Raw genomic sequence first — 26,308 nt, 5'->3', positions numbered from 1 at the left:
TGAGGTTCTGTTCATCATATAAAAAAATGTACATTTCATTGTCTAAACTAGTTTATTGTGATTGCAGAGTGGAACTCTGGAGGGGAACCCTACACATGAAGGCCGAGGACAGACAACCTTTGGACCTGGGTACCAGTTTCCTTACACTACTCTGAAAAAACCACTTTCCCAAACCAGCATGGCGGACTGGGCTTCAAAGAACCTCAATATGCACACACAGGGAATTTTCCGCAGGAGAATCTCAATCTCCAATATGTTATCATGGAATGGTGGGTCCATCAAGAAACCCATGTTGATCACTAGCAATCGAGTCATCAAGAAGGAGGCCTGTGAAATGTTCAAGCTGGTTCAGGTTTACATGGGAGATCGTCAGGGACGGACAGACAGGAACCAAGTGGCTTTGGTGTTGGTAACAAAATGTTGGACAGTACAGGGCTTGCGGGATGAACTGTACATGCAACTGGTGAGACAAACCACCAACAATATGACTTACAGAAGCCTGTCCTTGGGATGGGAACTTATTGCCATAAGTTTGGGTTTTTTCTCTCCATCTCCAAAGTTTCAGTCTTACTTGGAAGGTTACATCTACAGACATCTGGAAGAAGCCAGTGACCAAAACAGTAAGTATTCGTCTTTTCACTTTATCTATTGCTTTTGCTCTTAAAAGGCTTGTCCACTACTAGGACAACCCCTTATGTTTAGCCACAATAAAATAAAAAAGCTTATGCTCACCTCCTCTTGCCGGCATTGTTCCAGTGGTGTTGGCTCTCGTGCGGTTGTATGACACGTGATACCCGGCACCCAATCAGCTGGAGTCCCTGTCCCTGCCTTCGGACATTTTGAACATGAAGAAGAAGTTAGTGCTGCAGTTAATCTCTGACTTCCTCTTCATCTTCAAAGCATCCAAAGGCGGGGACAGTGACACCAGCTCTGATTGGCACGTGTCATACAACCGCACGAGAGTCCCGGGAACGCTCGTGCTGACACCACTGGAACGGTGCCGGCTTTGGAGGAGAGTATAAGCTTTTTTATTTTATTGGGGCCAAACATTTGGAACAAGAGGGGATGTCGTAGCAGTGGAAAACCGCTATTTTGATATAGAAGGTTATATTACATATTACACGCACTGAATATGGGAAAGAATGTGTCGATAGGTAAAATCTATGTAATAGTTGGACGTGTTTCATAAGTAGACGTTCTCTGCCTGGGAGGAGGAGTGCTGGAATGTGTAGCTTGATAACTAAGGGATTCTCCAATTGTAAATTACACCCATGGTAATAAAGATTTACTTCCACTCTGACCTTTCGCTATTGGAAGCAAGGATTTGCATCATAAGAGCACACACGAGAACCATACTATTGTTTGTTGATAAGCAGAGCTATTACTTGCATCACTTGAAGATCCTGGGCCTCAATGCAAAATGTGTGTGTACCAGGACCCCCCACCTGCTATGTGATTTGTATGAGTGGGCCACCAGAGCCCTGGTGTGATTGATCCCTGTGCACCCACTATAGCTCCACCACCATGAGGTGTTACGGTACCACAGGTAAATATTACAGAGGGATTTTTATATTCTGCTGCCAGCCTATAATCAGGTGGCAAATCTCATCTGTAATGTGAGTACTGGCAAGACCTACAGACGAGAATACCCAAATAGTCTCTTATATTTTTAACCAGAGTAATTATTCTGTAATCTTGTACCCAGAACAAACTTGGGAGGAAACAACCCAGGAGGTCGGAGCTCTATTTCCAACATTGGCAATTGTTCACCACTCATCGAGCTATAGATGGGTGGCTACAAAGAGAAATATTCTAAAACAGTGAGAATTGACCACTAACCAATTAAGCAAAATGGCCTTTAAATCAGTACAACTAAAATAAGTGTTTTGTCCTCTACTGTTATAGTTAAGACCTATCCTTAGGATAAGTCATCAATATCAGATCAGTGGCCGTCTGACACCCAGCACCCCCACTGAGCTGATGTCAATCCCAACCTGGCTGAATGTTAGCCATTGGGGTACTGAACAGCACAGCTTTGACAACGGGGTTGTGGCCACTGCCGTGTACTGTACATTGGCCCCTAGTTGTATGAATAGGAATGGATCTGCAGTCCCTGGCACTGACCGCTACACAGTTTATGGATTTGTACTGTCCAGCACTGAAACTGCTACCATCCATGCAGGTGACCGGTGAGGGGTCGGGTGTCCCCCACTGATCTGTTATTGACGACATATCCTAAGGATAAGTCATCAATGTAAAAGTAGTGTAACAACCCTTTTAAGATAAATTGTATGACAGACCCATTGTAAATAGAACCTTTTAGAGTCATGGGTACAATTCCACTCTCTAAAACACTCCTCCTTGTATATGGAAGATCATATGTCACATGATCCATTACAGAGGAGCAGATTGGCTAATAAGGATCATGTGTTAAACTATCAGACTCTACAGGACTTTCCTTGAGCCCTGTTGTTAGTTCACTGTATAAGGGTAGTCTCACGCCACAGTATAAAAAAATCATTGCATCCAGAAAAATGGGACCATTTTTTCACACTTGTCATCCGCGTTCAGACGTCATACAATCCATTTTTTAATAGTAGCAGTTATTAATCATTTACAGGAACATTTACATTTTCCTATGTCACAGAATCTCAATGTGTCCGTAAAAATCAGACGCTATACTGAGGCTCCTTATGGCACCCGATTTTTAACTCATACGCATAGACTTGAAGGAGTGAGTCTCATCCGATTTTCCGAGGAAAATCATGCACGCTGCAAATTCTTTTGCAGATTCTACAAGTGAAAGAATCGCTCATCTGCACTGCCCTAGTCATCGCTGGGAACTATGGCTCCTAGTGTAACATTTTTTATCACCTGTATGCCCATATTAATAGGTCATATACATCCCGGGGTGACCGATTCCCTTTAAAGAGGTGTAAGATAGTGATCGTTAGCTTTGATTTACAAACTTTATGTGATAGAAATGAATACAGACATATATGTAATCTGATTGATCTTTTGTTAGCTTTGGTAGTTTCTTTCTCTCTTTTTTGCTGTAACTTTTCTTTTAGATTAGGAGTTGCTGGTCTGTTGGAATCATATTTTCAGTAGGGTCGTCCACAGTGCCTTTATTTGTTATCCAGATCTTGCTGACTTTAGTGATTGGTGAATTACTTTGCCAGTGTGTAACATGTTTACGTAGAAAAAAATAACTAAAGACTTCGTACATATTCGTTTAGCATGTTTCTTTTGTATGTTAAGCCCCTTGTTGGCCAATTCTGTTGATCAGATGACTGTCTAATGTGTATGGAGGCCTCCCGACACTTCCGATTGGCCTGGGTAGAGCAGGATTGGCACTTTGGAATTCCAACGGTGATTTCTTTAGTTCTTTGCGCTGATAAACTGCTGCCAAAGGAGTCTCATAGAGAACACGAGTGCTTGGCCGAATGCTCCTCTCTATGCGGGAGTCCAGGACGATAGCTGATGGCTTTATAATGTGCATTGGGTCCTTTACCTACAACAAAATGTAGAGTTGCATTGTTTACATGTAGGAAAATAAGAATCAGATATGGGTCCCATCCTCACATTTATTATATGTGGCAAGAAAGAAGGGTCATGTATTTGAATTTCAGCACCCACAATCCTTTAGTTTGGAGAAAAGCCGTCCCCCGAGCAATCGTCTATATGGGGGATCGAGAGGAATAGCGGTCAGGTGACAGCCATCTAAGGTGAACGCCTACCGTAAAAATGCCATCAGATAATTTATTACTTTGTCAATGTACAAAATGTTCTGTTGATGATTGAAATGCAAAATACACTCTATATTAGCCCTAATTTGTGTGAGGGTTTTACAGTAATTATTCTGTTTTGTGAACTGAAGGGTGCACAGACTTTTGCATGATCTATAAGCAATTTAACACTTTGTGTAACATAAGTTGTGGGAAATAAAACTAACACGCTACCCGCCTGTGCCTGCAAGTGATAAGTCTCTACTATTGTAAATCTTTGCTGTGAAGTTTTAGCATGACGTCTTGTCTTGTGGATTTAAGAGGTCATTGTGTCATATGTCTTTACTGTATGTATGATAACTTGTCCTTGCTTGTCAGCACTAAGCTTGGACGAGAAGGTAAGGATAACAGAAATCTTTCTCATGTACCTTTATGTGATAGAATTCAAAATAATGTTTTCCCTGACTTAGATTCTCACCTGGACATATTTCATTCATAATAAATCCATGAAAGTTAGTGGACACCTGACGGCTCAGCTCACACTTGCATTTATAATTAGTTTATAGGAACAGAAACACTGAACTCCTACAAGAAAAGGATGTGTCCCATAATGGACACAAACTGCTCCAGATGAACCCATTTGACCGTGATGGGGTCTGATTAGTTTTCCCATTAAGATGTCCATCTTTTTAAACTGAATAAATAGTCTTCTTCTAAAAATGACAATATTTGTGATCGGAACCAAACCCTATACCACTTGGATAAGGGTTTGTCCAGATAATATAATTACTGGATAATAAAAAATGATGTCTTCCTAAATTACCTTGTGATTAATTTCCTCACCATTTTGAAGAAATTTTTCATCTGAAGACGGAAATGTTGTTTTCACTCCAAGACTGAAACCACAGCCAGTCCTTCTATCCCATAGCTGTAGTGTGGGACCTCACCATCAGAAAATTGTGATGCCCGAGTGTCACCACTGGTCATAGTCAACGCCAAAAGTTGTAAAAATTGCCTTAGTTTTATTCCTCAACCCACTAGAACATTAACAAAAGTACAAGAGGCATCAGTAATGTTGGTACCACAGAGTTTGGGGCTTCCAGAGAAAGGATATTACAGCTTATATTTACCTCTGTCAAAACTACCTCCCGAAATGTGACTCTCCAAAAACTTGGGGGGCTTCTCATCAGTGAGGTCTACCTCATAGTTTGAGGAGTGGTCCAGACAATCCTCTATAAGAACTTAATTGTTTCTTCTGTCGGGCAAACCCATGAATATTGATGAGTTTGGAGAACCTAGTCTGTGTATGGGGGCCTTTTTATACGGTATTATTCGAACAATCAAGCTTACGTACATAGTCAAGTCCCTTTGTGAAACTGAAGAGAGGTTAAATAGTTTTCAAAAGAAAACACAAATCCCTTTATTTTCCCCAAATTAAAAATACTCAAAGAAAGAATCTATTGTCCGTAATGACCTGAATTATGAACTGATCGTGCTATTATTAGTCACTCGCTCAGTAAACTGATTAAATGAAAAATAATGCCAGATTTGCTGTTATTTGCTTCATCCCCCTCCCAGGGAATAAAAAGTCCTATTTGACACAAAATAATACCAATAAAAACGCATCCCAGGAAAAAAGTCCCAACAGCGCCGATGACAGAAAAGTGTCTTTAAAAAACTGAATTTCTTGTGCAACAATACATAAAAACGCAAAAAGTAGTAAAACTTAAAAGAACTGTAATCATTTGATTTCACTGTAATTGTAGTTGCCTGCACAATAAGTTAACCTGTCACTTATTAATCCCAATAAATGCTGTAAAAATAGTAACTAAAGAAAGAAAACTAAAATAAAGTCCTCATACATTCATGTTAATGCAAAAATACAAGAATAATTGTCTCTTGAAGAGCACAGATAGAAAGAAAAAAAAAACATCCTGAAAGCCAAAATAGTCTTGTGTCCGTAGAAAGTTAAACTGTATAAAAAAAAAAAAAATAGAAAAATCTCTTAAGTCTAATCATGGCTGCTTGGTCCCATGAATTATAATGGTTATTTATTTTTGAAGACTAGGGCTTAGACCAAAGTTTGGCCAGACATGGAGTAAGAGTCAGTAACCATTTGGGGATAGCTAAAATGGAAGAATTACTGGAGGACGCACTATTTTGCTTTAGTTTGTTCCTGATTGACTATGGGATAAATCTGCTCCATGCAGCACATCCATTTGTCAGGGTCGTGTCACCGGTAACATCTGTAGTTTGGGCTGCCGACAGGCTAACTAGACAGGCGGATACATCCTGTGTAGCCCTAATCTTGTACTAGGTAGCTGTCACTTGATTAATAGTCAAGTTTAGGTCTCGTGTTTCAGGGATCTTGGTTCAGCAGCTAAACTGATGATTTCTGCTTGCAGTTCACCAACGGATTCAGGAAGCTCAGGAACTGAAGTCTAAGAAAAACTCAAAATCCCGGAAAAAGAGGAAGCAAAATGTGGATGAGGAGGAAGGTAAATGCTAATGTCCTGGGGGATGTACCACAATCTGTGCCTGCTCTGTGTCTGACTAGTGTGCTTAATGCTCCAAAAGAGGACTTCTATCCATCGTATTGTCTATGTAGTTTTCTGATAATTGTACTAACTAGTAACTGCATGCGTTTGATCTACACAAAATACACTAAAAGTTTGATTTTGAACTAATGTTCATGGACGGACACATGAAGTCTGCTACTGATTGTGCTACCCAATCATCCAATTCAGAACTGAGATCTTCATTATAAACATTATAAATGAAGCTATCTCTCAGTCACACTGCTGATTAAATGTTCCTTTGTTTTTTTCATATCATTGTAACGTTGTGCAGGGCGGTAGCCGTGGGCGAGGTACTAATCTTTTGTGCCTCGGTACCTGCTAGCCACGTGGACTTGTGCTGTGGGTGCGCTATGCCCTTGCAGTCAGCATGATACCAATAATTCGGATGGCTAGGGACAGATGTTAAACAGTTCAATGAGGGAGACCACCAGTGAGAACTAATCTTTTTACTGTACGATAACTTGGTGGGGGTTATATACCATTGGTAGCAAGTACGCAACTTTAGGAATGTTTCCTTTCCAATGCAGAGCATTTTTCACATACGGTTTCAATTCCTTCCACTTTACTCGTTTGTTCTCTATCTTCTCTGTTCCTCTCTACTTCACCACCACCTAGATCAGTACTACAGTCCAGCTAGCAAGAGTCCTATTCTCAACCCATGGTTCCATGCCTTCTTTCCCCCCAAGGGAACTATGTTGTCAATATGGCTGGGGCACTCTCTATGTCTTTAGTACTCCGTACCATCTTGGGCCATTACCTGTGAGTTGTAAACTTGGAGCTGTACTACTAGGCATTCTCTTCTGGGACCTGTCTCAGATTAACCACTTTGTCCTTCCGTTGGATCTAATTTCCTCTAATTTTCCACTTAGCTTCACGCTATACACTGTGTTGGTCTCCTCTAAATTCTGAACACCCATGACATGCGGTACTGCTACTACCTTAGGTCTGCTCCATGTGCACACTGTGCCCTATCTGAGGTCCTGACAGGAAAATGTCTCTGTCCCTTCACATTAGCCCCTCCCACTCTGGGCTTGTCCCAACCATTAACTCTAACTCTCCCTACTGTCAGAATACAATATTAACACTATTTTCACATGTCACAGTTCCCATTAAAAATTACAACCATACATTTGTTCTACAAAGGGAAACGTGGGGAGTATGTCCATCTCCTTACATCATGATATTGAAAAATGGGCACTCCTCAAAAGATCAAATAACAAAAGATTTAAAAAAATCAAATGGTTTATGCTAATGTCCCAGACTCCATTGGCCTAGCTGAATGACTAAATGTTGGCGCTCTAAAGGGAATCTATTACTATAGTGAAATTATTATTGATGTAAGCATAAAAGGTTTGGTAAGAGTTATAACTTGAAGCTCTAGGGCTCCCTTTTAAAAAAAAAAATATTTTGCACCACTCTTATGATTTCTAGTTTTTGTGCCTGTTTATGTAGCAGTCTTGAGATGGGGAATCTTGCAGATCTTGGAAAATTAACTGGGGAGGCAGGTTGCAAATTATACATTATGGACAGACACACAGTACTCTGCAAAAGTTTTAGGAAGGTGTAAATAAAATGCTGCAAAGTTAGAATGTTTTTTTTTTTTAAAGATTTAATAGTTTATTTTTATCAATTAACAAAATGCAAAGGGAATGAATAAAAGAGAAATCTAAATAAAATCAATATTTGTTGTAATCACACTTTGCTTTCAAAACATCATCGTTTCTTCTATGTACATTTGCACAGAGTTTTTGAAGGAACTCATCAGATTGTTCTGAACATCTTGGAAAAATAGCCACAGACATACTCGATGATGTCGAGATGAGGGCGATGGGGCCAATCATCACTTCCAGGTCTCCTTGTTCTGATTCATGCTGAAGATAGTTATTATTATTTATTATTATAGTGCCAATTATTCCATTGCGCTTTACATAGTTCTTAATGACATTGACTTCAAAATTATTCTAAAGAAGACCCCAAACAAACAGTCAGTCAGTTGTCTCTCTGATGGCATTGCATGATGGATAAGTATCTGACACAATTAATGTTGACCAAATTCCCAACTTCATTTACTTGATGCAGCCCCAAACTTGTAAATATCCTCCACCATGCTACACTTTTGCCTGTAAACATTCATTATTGTAAACATTCATTATTGTATCGCACTGCAGCCCTTTGGCGACAAACTACCTTCTGTTAGAGCCAAATGTTTCAAAATTTGACTCGTTAGTCCAGATCACCTACTACCATTTTTCCGCACCCCAGTTTTTATATTTTTGTGAGTAGTTAAGTCACTTATCCTTGTTTCTATAATGAAGATATGTTTTTTAGCCGTAACTCTTTCATGAAGACCACTTTTCTTACCAGACTCCTCCAAATAGTAGATGGGTGTAGCTGGGACCCACTGGCTGCTACCACTCCTGAGCTAATGGCACTGCTGGATTCCTTCCAATTTCGAAGGGAAGAAGGCAATCCAAACAGCTGCATGACATTTCCTTGTGATAGAACAGATTCTATGTTCCTTAAAATTGTTTTTGGTCTCCTCAAAGCTGAGAAATGCAGGAAAATATTTACCTATCATGCAATACCATCAGGGAGGCATCTGATTGGCTCCAAATTTATTCTGCAGCTGGACAACAACCCCAAACCTACAGCCTATATCATTAAGAACTATCTTCAGCATCAAGAAGACCTGGATGTGATGATATATACCCCTCAGAGCCAAGATTTCAATGACATTCAGTCTGTCTGGAATTACATAGTCAGATCAATTTGTGCAAGTCTACTTCCACAAAATATCTGTGGTTAGTTCTCCAAGATGTTTAGAACAACCTTCCTGTTGAGCTACTTCCAAAACTGGGAGCAAATGTACCGAGAAGAATTGATGCTCTTTTGAAGACAAAGTGTGGTCACATCAAATATTGATTTGCTTTTGATTTCTCTTTTGTTTAGTCACTTTACATTTTGTTAATTGATAAAAATATACTATTAACAGTTTCTATTTTTTAAATCATTTTCACTTTGCAGCATTTTTTTCCAGACCTGCCTAAAACTTTTGAAAGTACTTGTATGTGCTTATTGACACAACGGTATCTCTTATTTCAAACACTCCGAGTAATCCTTTTTGCCTTGGGCACTGTCCACACTGACATTATGGATCTATTATGGTTCCTTTATTATCCATTATATTGATCACGTTTTTCCATATTGGCATGTTGTGTCTGTCAGGGTTCTTTATTTATAAACATAAAGTAATTGGAAAGAATAAAGTGAATAGAGGTGTATCTACAGTATATAGTTTTGTGTAGCCGTTTGGTGTGGTATATAATTACAGCTTGGAGACAAACGATGACACATAAATACGGCTAATGGACAGGAAGGTGGAAGCTAGTGCTGTTTTTTGGTTATGTGACACCAGTCTTCTTCTTTTATATTTCCTCGCCCATTGTGAATAATACCTTCCTTAGGAATCGAGCTCACCCCCATACAAATACAGAAGTTCAGCAAAAGTAAAGTTAAAAGTCAAGGCTCCATATATATCCAAAACAGATTAAAGGGAATCTTTCTTCAGGTTCTTACTGCGGGATGTGTCACTTACTGAACTACGGGCTGTAGTTTTGATAAAATCATTGTTTTATCAGAAGCAGATTATCACTAGAGGACTAGTAAACCTCTTGCCATGTAGTCCTCCATATTTATGAGCTGTTCTGTATAACCCCGCCCCATCACTGATTGTCAGCTTTCTGCCTATGCACAATACACGCATAAAGCTGCCATTCAGAAGTGTGGATGAGGTTATACACTGTGTGCACAATTATTAGACAAGTGACTATTTTGACAATATGACTTTATGCAGACTTATGCAGTAGACTGCATGTGGGTGTTCATGTTCAGTAGGGGTACACGCCTGAAAATGATGAATAACACGGCACACGTTCACTCTGTCGGCACAGTTATAATCTATGGCCCTGCCGGTGCATACGTCCGAATCCCGTTTTGCGGGACGTTCAGATGTAAGCCCCCTGACAGGGCTTAATAACGAGTACCAAAACGCAGTGTGAAAGCACCCTTATTCACAAGGTTATGTAAGCAAACAGCAACTACACATCATGTTTAATAAGTGTGTAGGTGACCTAAATAAGGTATGTGTTGGATCTTGTAATATTTCAGCAATCTAAATATAAGAATTCCTGAGTTTAGGATTAGACAAGCTCTGGACTTGAAGAACTGGCCTGCACATTTCTGCTGCCCTCATTTATTGCTGTCGTATGAGTTATGCATTGATGCTGGAGGTAAATGATGGGTGTGTAATAGTACAATTCCCTTGTAATTTCTTGTGCTTGTTTGGCTCTGTGATTAAATTACATGCCACAAAAAAAAAAGTGAGATAATGACTGTCCTACATATCCTACATTCTGCAATTGTGCTAACCTTCATTACACAAAGGCCTACACCATTGACTTATATCATGTACTATATGTACCGTGGGGGAATGTAAGTTTGCCCACTGACAAAGACATGAACAGTCTATAATTTTAAGGGTAGGTAAATTTTAACGTTGAGAGATAGAATATCAAAAATAAAATCCAGAAAATCACATTGTATAAATTTATATAAATGTATTTGCGTTTTGCAGTGAGAAATAAGTATTTGATCCCTCTGGCAAACAAGACTTAATACTCGGTGGTAAAACCCTTGTTGGCAAGCACAGCAGTCAGAAGTTTTTTGTAGTTGATGATGAGATTTGCGCACATGTCAGGAGGAATTTTGGTCGACTCCTCTTTGCAGATCTTTTCTAAATCATTAAGATTTTGAGGCTGTCGCTTTTCAACTCGGAGCTTCAACTCCCTCCATAAGTTTTCTGTGAGATTAAGGTCTGGAGGCTGGCTAGGCCACTCCATGACATTAATGTGCTTCTTTCTGAGCCACTCCTTTGTTGCCTTGGCTGTATGTTTTGGGTCATTGTCTTGCTGGACCCAGCCACAACCCCATTTTTAATGTCCTGGCGGAAGAAAGGAGGTTGTCACTCAGGATTTTACAGTGCATGGCTCCATCCATTCTCCCATTAATGCAATGAAGTTGTCCTGTGTGCTTAGCAGAGAAACACGCCCAAAACATAATGTTTCCTCCTCCATACTTGACAGTGAGGATGGTGTTTTTGGGTCCTAGGCAGCATTCCGCTCCCTCCAAACACAGCGAGTTGAGTTATTGCCAAAGACCTCAATTTTTGTCTCATCTGACCACAGCACCTCCTCCCAATCGCTCCCAGAATCATCCAGGTGTTCATTGGCAACCTTCAGATGGGTCTGCACATGTGCCTTCTTAAGCATGGGGACCTTGCTGGCACTGCAGGATTTTAAACCTTTACGGCGTAATGTGTTACCATTACCAATGCTTTTCTTGGTGACTGTGGTCCCAGCTGCCTTGAGATCATTAACAAGTTCCCCCAGTGTAGTTTTAGGCTGATCTCTCACCTTCCTCATGATCAAGGATACCCCACGAGGTGAGATTTTGCATGGTGCCCCAGATTGATGAGTCTGACTAATTGAGTCTGTGGACAGGAGTCTTTTATAAAGGTGACTATGTAAGACAGTTGTCTTTAATGCAGGTAACAAGTTGATTAGGAGCGTCTAGCTGGTCTGTAGGAGCCAGAATTCGGTTGGTAGGGAATCAAGTTCTTATTTCTCACTGCAAAATGCAAATACATTTATATAATTTATACAATGTGATTTTCTGGATTTTATTTTTGATATTCTATCTCTCAATGTTAAAAATAACCTACCCTTAAAATTATAGACTGTTCATGTCTTTGTCAGTGGGCAAACTTACAAAATCAGGAAGGGATCAAATACTGTAAATAGGTTAATAATCACGTTTCATGGAGGGAATCTAAACTAATCCTAGGAGTAAACAAGTAAAAAAAACAGGAACGAAGGATTAGCTGTCAGTCTGTAGGACTTCTGCAAGTTTCTTTTAAAAAAGACAACTATAATGTCTGTCTTATGAAGTCTTCTTTGCAGCCACAATTGTTAATTTACCAAGACCCTGCCCTTTCCCCAAAGTTCTTGTATTACACATGCAGGCCCTGGAGGAATAAGACTGTCCAAAGAATGTAGGTCTACCTTTTTTAGTTTTGCTGAAAATGACTCTGAGTTACTTTAAAAAAAAAAAAAAATTATATATATATATATATATATATATTGTATATGAGGGTGAGTGAAAAATATCACACTCTGGCTGTAGTATGTGTTTTAATAAATTATCAGAAAAGACAAGTACATCATTTTTGGACATAATCTCCTTGCTTTGACACTTTGTGACAAGCTTTTGTATTCTCTCATTAAAAAATATTTTCGCCTGAGCTGCGTGCCACAAATGCACCGCTGTCTCCACCTCTTCATCGGACATGAATCTTCATCCTTGTAGGGCTTCTTTTATGAGACCAAAGATTTGATAGTCCGATGGGGCAAGATCAGGGCTATAGGGAGGATGCTTTAACAAGTTAGTTGGCGTCTGGCTCCTTCTTCATGGCTGACACTTGTGCCAACTTTCTGACACTTCTTAGTTCTTTCATACAAACTTCTTTTAATCCAAAACACTTTCTCCTTGCTGTGCAAAAGGTCTTTGATAAATATCTGCACCAGACATATCCTCAAACCACAAACAATTCATCACAGGACAGTGGTCTTTGGTGCAAATCACAAGTGTGGCAGCCATTGTTTCTCACCATACAGTCACTAATGAACTGATGTAATATGTTCATCATGGGTTGGCTGGAGAGGCCGTTAGAAATTTGAATCTAACATTTTTGACTGACCTTTGTGTGTGTTTATGTGTATATACAGTAGGTATGTTTCTTTCTTTTGCTCAGTTTGTCTTTGAATGAAAACTGGCCCCTACCCCTTATTTAATCTTCTACAAGTCCTGTAATTGTAAATGATCAGAGAAGCAGTACCTGACTCCAGACGATAGACTGTTTTTTTACTTTATTCCGTTAACCTACTATTATACAATGCACAATGCGCCTTCCTTCTCTCTTAAGGCCCCGTCTCACATAGCGATTTACCAACGATCACGACCAGCGATACGACCTGGCCGTGATCGTTGGTAAGTCGCTGTGTGGTCGCTGGGGAGCTGTCACACAGACAGCTCTCTCCAGCGACCAACGATCAGGGGAACGACTTCGGCATCGTTGAAACTGTCTTCAACGATGCCGAAGTCCCCCTGCAGCACCCGGGTAACCAGGGTAAACATCGGGTTACTAAGCGCAGGGCCGCGCTTAGTAACCCGATGTTTACCCTGGTTACCAGCGTAAAAGTAAAAAAAAACAAACAGTACATACTCACCATCTGATGTCCGTCAGGTCCCTTGCCGTCTGCTTCCTGCTCTGACTGAGCCGCCGTACAGTGAGAGCAGAGCGCAGCGGTGACGTCACTGCTGTGATCTGCTCTCGCTTTCCGGCCGGATCTCAGTCAGAGCAGGAAGCAGACGGCAAGGGACCTGACGGACATCAGATGGTGAGTATGTACTGTTTGGTTTTTTTACTTTTACGCTGGTAACCAGGGTAAACATCGGGTTACTAAGCGCGGCCCTGCGCTTAGTAACCCGATGTTTACCCTGGTTACCAGTGAAGACATCGCTGGATCGGTGTCACACACACCGATTCAGCGATGTCAGCGGGACCTCAACGACCAAAAAAAGGTCCAGGCCATTCCGACACGACCAGCGATCTCGCAGCAGGGGCCTGATCGCTGGTACGTGTCACACATAGCGAGATCGCTACTGAGGTCGCTGTTGCGTCACAAAACTAGTGACTCAGCAGCGATCTCGCTATGTGAGACGGGGCCTTTATGCTTTTGCTCTTTCTTTGCTTTCCCTCATTAAGACAGCTTCCGAATACTACATTCTTCCTGGCCAGAGTATAATATACCCTTGAAAAATGTGTGGATTTCTTGAAGTGGTTCCGTGTTACTAGAGCTGTCATGGCTGCCTTTGAAGCAGTATTTATGGTTACCACAAACATTATGGGTTAAAGGCAAATATTCCTTGCAGTTTCTGTCTTCCACAGACCATCGCATTGAGGTGGTTGGTAACAGAGCCGTGTCCCAGTTCTCCCATTATTACAGGGCATCCCAGTAGTGAGCTCACGCCACTGGAATGCAGCAATTCATTGTATCCACGTACATCTCAACATTCAGTTTCTTCGGGATCTATTTCAGTAGCTGACACACCTATTCAGCAAATCAGAAGAAATTACCGGCCTGTGACAAAGCCGTTTGTCATGCTTCCTTTTACCTTTGTTATGGTTGTTGGTATGGTTGCTGCTTTGTGTTACTCTGTAATATTCCTTATTGTACATTGATATGTGTGCATATGTCATGGATTAACCTTTAAAGGGAATCTGTCACCTGATTTTTGCTATCTCATCTCAGAGCAGCATAATGTAGGAGCTGAGACCCTGATTACAGCGATGTATCACTTACTGAGCTGCTTGCTGTCATTTTGATAAAATCCTTGTTTTCTTTACTACCAATTCTCTGAATGTTGAGTCCGGTATAACCCCACCCACAACTCTGATTGGCAGCTTTGTGCTGTGTACAAAGACATCTGCCAATCAGTGGAGTGGGCGGGGTTATACAGAGCTCATGAATATGGAGGACTACTTGGCAACAGGTTTGCTAGTCCTCTAGTGATAATCTTCTGCTGATAAAACAGTGACTTTGGCAAAACTACACTAAGCAGACCAGTAAGAGATACATCGTTGGAGTCAGAGTCTCTTTCTCTACATCAGGCTGCTCTCAGATTAGGTGGCAAAAACCTGGTGACAAATTCCCTTTAAAAGGGTTGTCTTGGTTAGAAAAAAATATTTAATAGAGGGAAGTCTCACATTTGAGACCACAAACCATCTATGAAGACTGTCTCTGTCCTGGTGAACTCCTCCATGTATCAACACCATCTTTTTTTGGTCTGTCTGCAGGAGAAATCCCATAATCAGTATTTTTTGGAGGATGCTTCTAATAGGAATAGACTGTTCAAACTGAATAGCCTTTATTGTATAGTAACTTGATAGCTTACATGAATAAACCAGTACTAGCAATAGATCACTTTCTACATGAACACTTTTATGTGATCCACTAGATTGGATGTGGACATATTATAAAGCGGTCCCAGACTAGTGTCTGCCCTTTGGCTGATTGACATGCCGTAATTCATTCTGACCGCATTTAGTAATGGTCACTGTGGAAAGCGCCCAAACCAATAATTTTCAAATCATTCTAATCACTGTCATAGTAACTGTAACACGCGTGACCTTAGACAAGCCGGGATGGGATGTTCGCCACATCTAGATGGCAGTGATTTTACTTGGCAAAGGAATAAATGGACGGTTGGGCTACAATTCCTGAGAAATTGGCAGCCAATATGCACCGCCATATTTGTGTGTAATCAAATGCATTATTTGGCTGCAGATTTCACATTGTTTAATGACATCAGTTCAATATTCCCCATTTTATGGGATTTCTGTTTAGATTTCTACGGTTTGACGAGAATCAACCTTGTATGAACCTTTACGACTGCAGTTAAACGGAGGTTACCCAAGGTGGATACATTATAGAAATAAGGATGTGCAGATTTCTCACTGCTCTGATTATTGACGATGGAGTACTCTTTTCAAATTGTTGAGAGATCGTTCATTTTAATTGTTGGAAATGTATCTGTAATGACAACTGTTCCTTCAATCCTTATTGCTCTTTACATTCCAGGTCTTCCCATCAGCACCTACTCCAAATACTGTTACCGTAAGCTGCAAAAAGTCGCCGTTACCGGAGGAAAGAAGGTGAGAAACCTTGAAGCTTGTGGTTTTATAGATTAAAAATGTTTTAGGGCTTCTATATAAACACTTCTCAATACCTAATTACCTATTGTGTTGTATGTCCTGAGCACAGAGGAAATGCAGCGGAAAGTAAGCGTTGTTCCACATTTGTGAGCCTTTATAGCTATTCTACCAGGATATGACTACTTCTCTCCTGGCGCATTGAAGCCCTCTCACCCGCTAGAGAGGATACTCTGTGATCACTATGTACATGCCACTGTTATGTAGCACCACACAGTGACAGCAGAGGATTGTTGATGGGTCACATGTTCTTCTGATGTGGTACAGTTTACATGGCAATTTTACCGCTCAGGGTGCAAGAGCATTCCCCTGGCAAGGAGAATGAACGTTTAGGAGAGATTGAAAATATTTTTTTACTTTGGTTAGAATGGTTTGTTTTATAGATAAGTTATTTTCAGGGTGTCTTTGTAAAGTTCCGCCAAAGTGAAGATTAGAGACTGAAATTTAAGGCAGACAATCCCTGCATGTGTTGCTGCTGTCTTAACAGCCGCGAGACATGCAGGGAGTGGAACATAGCAGCCGCAGGGACTCGAACATAGCAGCCACATCACATGCAGCCGCAGGGAGTGGAACATAGCAGTCGCAGGGACTCGAACATAGCAGCCACAACACATGCAGCCGCAGGGAGTGGAACATAGCAGTCGCAGGGACTCAAACATAGCAGCCGCAGCACATGCAGCTGCGGGGAGTGGAACATAGCAGTCGCAGCACATGCAGCTGCGGGGAGTGGAACATAGCAGTCGCAGCACATGCAGCTGTGTGGAGTGGAAACATAGCACTCGCAACACATGCAGCTGCGGGGAGTGGAACATAGCAGTCGTAATACATGCAGCTGCGGGGAGTGGAACATAGCAGTCTTAATACATGCAGCTGCAGGGAGTGGAACATAGCAGTCGTAATACATGCAGCTGCGGGGAGTGGAACATAGCAGTCGCAACACATGCAGCCGCCGGGAGTGGAACATAGCAGTCACAATACATGCAGCTGCGGGGAGTGGAACATAGCAGTCGCGACATAAGCAGCTGCGGGGAGTGGAACATAGAAGCCGCGATACATGCAGCCGCGGGGAGTGGAACATAGAAGCCGCGACACATGCAGCCGCGGGGAGTGGAACATAGAAGCCGCGACACATGCAGCCGCAGGGAGTGGAGCATAGAAGCCACGACACATGCAGCCGCGGGGAGTGGAACATAGAAGCCACAACACATGCAGCCGCAGGGAGTGGAACATAGCAGTCGCAGGGACTCAAACATAGCAGCCACATCACATGCAGCTGCGGGGAGTGGAACATAGCAGTCGCAGCACATGGAGCTGCGGGGAGTGGAACATAGCAGTCGCAGCACATGCAGCCGCGGGGAGTGGAACATAGCAGTCGTAATACATGCAGCTGCGGGGAGTGGAACATAGCAGTCGCAGCACATGCAGCCTCGGGGAGTGGAACATAGCAGTCGTAATACATGCAGCTGCGGGGAGTGGAACATAGCAGTCGTAATACATGCAGCTGCGGGGAGTGGAACATAGCAGTCGCAACACATGCAGCCGCCGGGAGTGGAACATAGCAGTCACAATACATGCAGATGCGGGGAGTGGAACATAGCAGTCGCGACATAAGCAGCTGCGGGGAGTGGAACATAGAAGCCGCGACACATGCAGCCGCGGGGAGTGGAACATAGCAGCCACGACACATGCAGCCGCGGGGAGTGGAACATAGAAGCCGCGACACATGCAGCCGCGGGGAGTGGAGCATAGAAGCCACGACACATGCAGCCGCGGGGAGTGGAACATAGAAGCCACAACACATGCAGCCGCAGGGAGTGGAACATAGCAGTCGCAGGGACTCAAACATAGCAGCCACATCACATGCAGCTGCGGGGAGTGGAACATAGCAGTCGCAGCACATGGAGCTGCGGGGAGTGGAACATAGCAGTCGCAGCACATGCAGCCGCGGGGAGTGGAACATAGCAGTCGTAATACATGCAGCTGCGGGGAGTGGAACATAGCAGTCGCAGCACATGCAGCCTCGGGGAGTGGAACATAGCAGTCGTAATACATGCAGCCTCGGGGAGTGGAACATAGCAGTCGTAATACATGCAGCTGCGGGAAGTGGAACATAGCAGTCGTAATACATGCAGCTGCGGGGAGTGGAACATAGCAGTCGCAACACATGCAGCCGCCGGGAGTGGAACATAGCAGTCACAATACATGCAGCTGCGGGGAGTGGAACATAGCAGTCGCGACATAAGCAGCTGCGGGGAGTGGAACATAGAAGCCGCGACACATGCAGCCGCGGGGAGTGGAACATAGCAGCCACGACACATGCAGCCGCGGGGAGTGGAACATAGAAGCCGCGACACATGCAGCCGCGGGGAGTGGAGCATAGAAGCCACGACACATGCAGCCGCGGGGAGTGGAACATAGAAGCCACAACACATGCAGCCGCAGGGAGTGGAACATAGCAGTCGCAGGGACTCAAACATAGCAGCCACATCACATGCAGCTGCGGGGAGTGGAACATAGCAGTCGCAGCACATGGAGCTGCGGGGAGTGGAACATAGCAGTCGCAGCACATGCAGCCGCGGGGAGTGGAACATGGCAGTCGTAATACATGCAGCTGCGGAGAGTGGAACATAGCAGTCGTAATACATGCAGCTGCGGGGAGTGGAACATAGCAGTCGCAACACATGCAGCTGCGGGGAGTGGAACATAGCAGTCGCAACACATGCAGCCGCTGGGAGTGGAACATAGCAGTCACAATACATGCAGCTGCGGGGAGTGGAACATAGCAGTCGCGACATTAAGCAGCTGCGGGGAGTGGAACATAGAAGCCGCGACACATGCAGCCGCGGGGAGTGGAACATAGAAGCCGCGACACATGCAGCCGCGGGGAGTGGAGCATAGAAGCCACGACACATGCAGCTGCGGGGAGTGGAACATAGAAGCCACGACACATGCACCCGCATGGAGTGGAAAATAGCAGCCACAACACATGCAGCCGTGGGAAATGGAACATAGCAGACACAACGCATGCAGCAGCAGGGAGTGGAACATAGTATTAAAGCACTTGGTTAACACATGAGCATGCTCAGATAACCTTATCCCAGCACCTTCGCTAATCACTAGTTAGTACTAGAAGATAAAGGTGTGGGTTAATAATACCCCTTTAACACATGTGTATGAGGAGTTCACTGTTTAGATAGGAAAACAATGTTTGGCTTCCACTCTGCTCACAAAATTCTCAGTAAATATAAATTACCCTATGTCCCAGTGAAGTTCTAAGGGACAGACATATGTCTTTGTCTCCTGGCTTCGCCTCCTCGGACTCTGCACGCGCTGCGGTTTTGTTAATTTGATTTATTTAGCTGGGGGTTTCATTGTAGATTTTAACATCCCCATGTAAGGACATGTCATTAAATCACAGCAGGGGTACATTTCCCAGGTTTTCCTGCCAAATGTAGAAGTGCTGCTGTCACCAGCAAATAAACCAGAGGATGAAAATATACACACATTGAAAAGCTGGGGATAGTGGAGACTATGTACTGTGCGAGGGGTGTATTATTTGGTCTCCTCATGTAACTGCTCTTATCACAATCCATTAAGTGTTTTTATCTTATGTGAAAAGCATCCTCTTCCATTAGGCTTGGGTTAGGTATTCTGTTCGTTCTGTAGTAGTACATAAAGTAACACAAGGATATTGTAATGGGTGCTAATATCCAGGTTTCTAATTAATGATTTACTTGATTATATCATTTATCATATTTATCTATATTCCTGTAATGAAAAATATAGTAAATATTAAGGCCACGTCTGTATTTGGTCAGTTTTTTACCTCATTATTTGTAATCCAATGCCAGGAGTGGAACAGTCAGAGCAAAAGTATAAGGCCGGGATCACACATGCGAGAAATACGGCCGAGTCTCGAATGTTAATACCCGGCATTGCCGCCGTCACTCAAGAGCGGAGCGTGCGGCCGCATAGCAATACATGGAGTCGCACGCTCCGCTCCAGAGAGATGGCAGCAATGCCGGGTATTAACATTCGAGACTCGGCCGTATTTCTCGCATGTGTGATCCCGGCCTAATAGAAACAGGTCACCACTTCTGTATTTATCACCACTCCTGGTTTTGGCTTACAGATACTGAAGTAAAATACTGACCAAATACTGAACTGTGCATGTGACTTAACCCCTTTGCGTCCTTTGATGTACATGTACCTCAAAAGTCGTGTCTCTGCCTTTGATTCGGCCTCGCATGCCGAGCTCGCATATTTCACAGCAGATGATGGCTGATTTAGTCAGCCATCATGTGTCTTTAACAGCCGCAGCTATTAACCTGTTAAATGCTGCTGTAAATCTCTGACAGTGGCATTTAACACGCGCTGGCAGGGAGCATGTCATGCCACACACCTATCTGTGTGCCCGTGACCTGGTCTCAGGACACTGATGAGTTGCGATGACGGGAGCTGCTGATCACCTCTGCACTCGTCATGACGATCCTCCTGTGTAAGCCAGTGTTTAGCCGGTGTTCATAGTAGACTGTGATTTTAGCAATATATTGCAGTGCTAAAGCACGGCTATGTAGAGTACAAGTGATCGGATGATCGCAACTTCAAGTTCCCTAAATGGAGTAAAAAATACGGTGAAATGTGGAAGAAAAGTTTTTTAAAATGTGAAAAAAAAGAATAAAAGCTCAAATTACCCCCCTTTTTTGCCCCATTAAAACGGCAACAATAAATATATATATATATTGCCACGCCGTTTGGGCAATAAAGTCCACTTTTTTCAGTTTTTCTGTGCTGTTTTCCTGTTTTTATCCTCATTTCTAAAAGCCATTTGAATATTGGTTGGGGAAACTTTGCACATCATTAAGGTAGTATTTGATGCTGTTCCAATTTTTCCTATATATATATATATATATATATATATATATATATATATATATATATATATATATATATATATATATATATTTATTTGGCATCGCTGCATTCGTAAAGGTCCAATCTATCAAAATATAAAACAAATTAATCTGATCGTAAACGTCATAGCAAAATTAAAACCCTTGAATTACCTTTTGCTTGTCACTGCATCATTGCAATAACAGGAGATCAAAACATCGTATCTACCCCAAAATAGTATCTGCTCTGGGCGTAAAAAGTAAGCCCACAGACAGTCCCATATCCTGAAAAATGAATATGTTACACGTCTCAGAAAATGGCAACAAATGCAAAAAAAAGAAATACTAAATTTCCACATTTTTTTCCAACACTTAAATAAAAAAAAAATGTAATGTATTTATGTATGTATGTGTGTATGTATGTATGTATGTATGTATGTATGTATATATATATATGCACATATATATATATATATATATATACGGTATATATGATGTCATTCAAAAGTACAACTCATCCATTAAAAAAACACAACTACAGAAAAGTAACAAAGTTTTGGATCTTGGAAGAAGGGGAGAAAAAAAATGAAAATCGAACGGGGGTGAAAGAGGATCTCCACCTTTGACATGACAAGTTCCTGGCTAACAAAACATACGGATAAATGTTTTCGTGATCATTGCTGCTCCTGCAATATAAGAAAGTGGAAACAGCAACAAAGTTAGGAAACTGTAATAAAATGGAAGCTTCAGCCTAATAGCTCCCTACCTAATTCCGAGAGTCATTTAATTCATTCTGCTCGGATTGATTGCCCACTGGGATTTTTGGAGATGGAGAAAGTTGGTGCTTGTCGTCTGTTGCCTATGCTCCGGCTGTCGAGATTGGTATGGAGACAAATAAAAAGAATTATTAAATTTGTGGATGTCATAGCTGAAATGCCACTGTGGAATAATGCTTATATACCAGAATTACTAAATCACCCATCCACTGATTTCTGTTTCTCCTGTGGTGTTCTCTCGGTGAGCGATATATATAACCAGGGGGTTTTTGTAACCTTTGAACATCTACAGAATAATTACAACATCCCTAGGTCTCAATTCTTCCGGTATTTACAATTAAGGTCAGCTTTCCAATCGCACATACGAAATGTAGGAACGGGTCGGTCGATCTCTTCTTTACCTTTGATAGGTATTCTCAAATCACAGGGTCCTCAAGGACTCATTTCCTCTCTATATACATATCTACTATCCGTGGGAGATGGGTCTGTCATCAATTCTGTCAAAGGGAAATGGGGGGAACTCCTTCCCGATGTACTGGGAGAGGAATGGGAAGACATTGTGGAATCTCCAACTAAAGTTTCCCCTTCAATCAATAATAGGATGACCCAGTTATATATCATATATCAGACCTATTTGACCCCGACACGACTCTTTAAAATGGGCCGCTTACATTCGTCAGATTGCTTACGGTGTCATATGCCTGATGCAGATTTTATCCATATGATTTGGAGGTGCCCTGTAGTTCTTCATTACTGGAGAGAGGTAACGACATTATTAACGTCTTTACTGTCGATCCCTGTCCCGCTCGAACCATTGACCTGTTTGTTCGGGGTGTGGGATACGGAGACCTGGGATCATTATACTGGGATCTTTCTCCGAGAGACGCTCTTTTTGGCATGGAAGGTATTGGCGTTAAGATGGATGGGTGGCTCCCCCCGACCCTTAGAGTTTGGATTGATCTGGTGAATTCAATTACCCCATATGAAAGAACAATGTATCAAAATAGAGGATGTCCAGGTAAATTCGAGAAGATATGGGGCAGATGGAATTCCTCTTATCGTACTCTATAGTCTGCACTGACTAGACATTTACATAGAAAGGTGGGCTTGTGGTTTTCGGGGACATCGCTCATAGAGCAGGATTTAAATCTGTTTTTCTTTTGGCGACTTACTGTTAATGGTTAAAGTTGTATAATAGGTATTTTCTTATAAGGAACTAATGATTTAACATGCACATTCCATTACCTTTGTAACCTCTGGTATGACAACATTTTGCAACTGTTTGTATTTCATGGTATAATTAATGACGATAATTGCAAATGTGTGCAATGTTTGTTCTGAACTAATAAACGAATTTAAAAAAAAAAAATGGAAGCTTCAGAAAAATGTATTAGGCTGGGTTCACATAACGTTTTGGCAGTCCGTTAGACTGACTACGTTACACCGCGTTATGCCGCAGTCAGTTAACGCTGCCATTAAGCCCTATGTCGGACGCATCGCTAGCGAACGCCCACAATGGGCGTGCGCTAGTTATGTGCCGTCATTGAGTGACGGACCCTGGGACGCGGGCTGCAGCGTTTCCGGGTCCGTCACCGCTAGCGCAGATAGAGCATCTGCTAGCTCTATCTGCGCTAGCGATTTGGCATGTCGGCACTTGCGTTAACGCAGCCCGTTACCGTATGGGTTTAACGGGCTGCTAAGGCAATGTGAACCTAGCCTTATACATTAAGGTGTTCAAAAATCGATTGTGAAAATCAGCCCCTAGAAAGTCACTGGCAAATCGCTTGGCGTACGGATAGTTCTTGATTCTTTCTGATAATTTCGTTATGTTACTTCCTAGGCCATGGTGGTAAAAGTATATCGTTTTTATCTCCAATTTTACTATTGTGTTAGGGATTGAGGAAGCCGACACTGGAGGAAATTGAGCAAGCTCGGCAAGCCATTCTCACCCCATCTCTGTTTGGGAGCTCTCTGGAGGAGATTATGGAAAGGCAGAAAGAAGTGTATCCTGACCGGCTGCTGCCTTGGGTGCAGACTCAGCTCTCCTTGCAAGTGTTGGCACTGGGAGGTGAAAGGACGGAAGGAATTTTCAGGTGTGTTTCACGGGGAAGTATTTCATGTAGATATAGTAAGTGGCGCAAAACCAGCAGTGGGTCCAAGACACCGCAAAGATGCAGATGGTTCCGTTCTGTAGGATCCACTCGTCGTTTTGGCTTACAAATATTCAGAATATTGATGTGTGAGTGTAGATATGCATCAGATTCATCTAGTAATGTGCTTCTACGATCTCATATTTACTGTGATATAAAACAATGACTTCTTTTTATTCCTATTTTCATTCTCTTTTTATCATTTTGGTGTAGAGTCCCTGGCGATATTGATGAAGTGAATGCACTAAAGCTGCAGGTGGAACAGTGGAGGATTCCAGACAATTTGTCTGACCCAACCGTTCCTGGTAAATACAGCCGTTCTTCGTAACACTAATATTTATTTACATTTTCTTAAAATAATTTTTAATAGTTATTAAACTTTGCAAATCACTTTATTAGGGTATTTTCATTGTTATAAAACATTGCATGCAAGTAGCTTCCAAACCCCAGCTTGTCCGCTTTATATTTGCTGCCTTCAGCTCCACTGATATCAGAATATACTCATTTGGAGTACAGATGATGGCAGTGAAAGGGTTAGCACCTGTGTCTCACTAACTCTGAGGATAAGCCACTGCAGGAGGGTGTTCTGATAAGGCCACGGTCACACCATCAGTATTTGGTCAGGATTTTACCTCAGGATCTGTAAGCCAAAGCCAGGGTTGGAGCAATCTGAGGAAAAGTATAATAGGAACAAGTCACCACTTCTGGATTATCACCCACTCCTGGGTTTGGCTTACAAATACTGAGGTAAAATACTGACCAAATACTGAATGAGTGCACGTGGCCTTTTCAGAACACTCAGAGGAGGAGACAGGTGCTGATCCTTTCACTGCCATCATCTGTACTCCAAATTACAACCCTATATGAATGAAACTGAGGGCTGGCAAATACACCTGGGGAAAGCAGGGGGTTCAGAAACCAGTTATTAATATTTTAAGGGTCATTTACACTGGCCTGTATTTGGCAACAAGCTTTTCTAAGAATGCTCGTTCTCAATCATCAAGCGGAATAGACATGTCATTGATCAGGCTGCAAATCAGCAAAATGCTCTTATTTTCTTTATTGGATCATTTATGGAGAAGAGAAATAACTTTGTAGCATATCAAGTACACGGGATGTGCTGCCAGCAACATGAAAGTTGCATAGTGACAGAATAATCGTATTGATTATTCAAGCATCATACAATTTGTGTCGGCCTTGTCAATGGTCGTTTAAAGGAGCAACTATCAATTGGCAAACACAGTGGCATGTAAAAGTTTCGGCACCCTGGTCAAAATTTCTGTTATTGTGAACAGTTAAGCAAGTTGAATGTGAAATGATCTCTAAAAGGCCTAAAGTAAAACATGGCACGTTTCCTTTGTTTTTTGGGGTAAATAAAAAATATATATTTTCATCTTTTACATTTTAAACAAAAAGGAAAATGAGCCGATGCAACATTTTGGGTACCCTGCCTTGTTAGTACCTAGTAGCACCCCCTTTTGTAGGTATCACGGCTTGTAAACACTTTTTGTAGCCAGACAAGAGTCTGTCATTTTTTGTTTCAGGGATTTTCATCCATTCCTCTTTAACCAGGCCATTCCTAATCATGATAGTGAGAAAGCCATAACCCTGACAGGCTAATTAGCGTCTCAAAGTTATGTGAGCAATAGATCTCAAGGGTCTCCAGACGTTTGGTTCTGCCCATCTCTCTTGTTTATTTTTGAAATGACAAAGATGATTATATGTGTCATCTTTAACTTCAGACCTTTTACAGATTATTTCATCTTCAACTTGCTTAACTGTTCACAATAACAGTAACATTGACCAGGGTTGCCCAAACTTTTACATGCCTCTGTTGATAGCTTGTGCTAGACTCGAAAACATAGGCTCTAATAGCCAGTCATACATTTGGGTGGCATAATGTTTCAATAAACTCTATTAGAAAGTGGTCTTTTTTTTTTTTTCATTTTCAATAATGGGAGTTATCCATATACAGTTATATGAAAAAGTTTGGGCACCCCTATTAATCTTAAGCTTAATGTTTTATAAAAATTGGGTTTTTTGCAACAGCTATTTCAGTTTCATATATCTAATAACTGTTGGACACAGTAATGTTTCTGCCTTGAAATGAGGTTTATTGTACTAACAGAAAATGTGCAATCTGCATTCAAACAAAATTTGACAGGTGCATAAGTATGGGCACCTCACCAGAAAAGTGACATTAATATTTAGTAGATCCTCCTTTTGCAAAAATAACAGCCTCTAGTCGCTTCCTGTAGCTTTTAATGAGTTCCTGGATGAAGGTATTTTTGACC

General features: G+C 42.0%; 1 protein-coding gene and 1 long non-coding RNA gene across 3 annotated transcripts in view; one reads left to right on the top strand and one right to left on the bottom strand.

The window, feature by feature from the left end:
* The window catches only part of LOC143765335 (rho GTPase-activating protein 39-like), a 99,432-nt gene that overhangs the window by 61,720 nt on the left and 11,404 nt on the right, over window positions 1-26,308 (top strand). For both annotated transcript variants that reach the window (XM_077251892.1, XM_077251893.1), the window contains exons 4-8: window positions 68-620; window positions 6,134-6,226; window positions 16,066-16,139; window positions 23,758-23,957; window positions 24,228-24,319. In XM_077251892.1, coding sequence (XP_077108007.1) covers window positions 68-620; window positions 6,134-6,226; window positions 16,066-16,139; window positions 23,758-23,957; window positions 24,228-24,319 — 1,012 coding nt within the window. The remainder of the gene's footprint in view (window positions 1-67; window positions 621-6,133; window positions 6,227-16,065; window positions 16,140-23,757; window positions 23,958-24,227; window positions 24,320-26,308) is intronic.
* Window positions 21,294-22,062, bottom strand: LOC143769053 (uncharacterized). The gene is made up of 3 exons (XR_013214188.1): window positions 21,855-22,062; window positions 21,709-21,774; window positions 21,294-21,373 (listed from the first exon to the last, which is right to left on the bottom strand). It is a non-coding gene; the product is annotated as an uncharacterized LOC143769053 (long non-coding RNA).

The sequence above is a fragment of the Ranitomeya variabilis genome, chromosome 4 (assembly GCF_051348905.1).
Source record: "Ranitomeya variabilis isolate aRanVar5 chromosome 4, aRanVar5.hap1, whole genome shotgun sequence".
Taxonomy (NCBI): domain Eukaryota; kingdom Metazoa; phylum Chordata; class Amphibia; order Anura; family Dendrobatidae; genus Ranitomeya; species Ranitomeya variabilis.
Note: the sequence above shows the minus strand (reverse complement) of the source record. Positions and strands in the feature narration are given on the sequence as shown.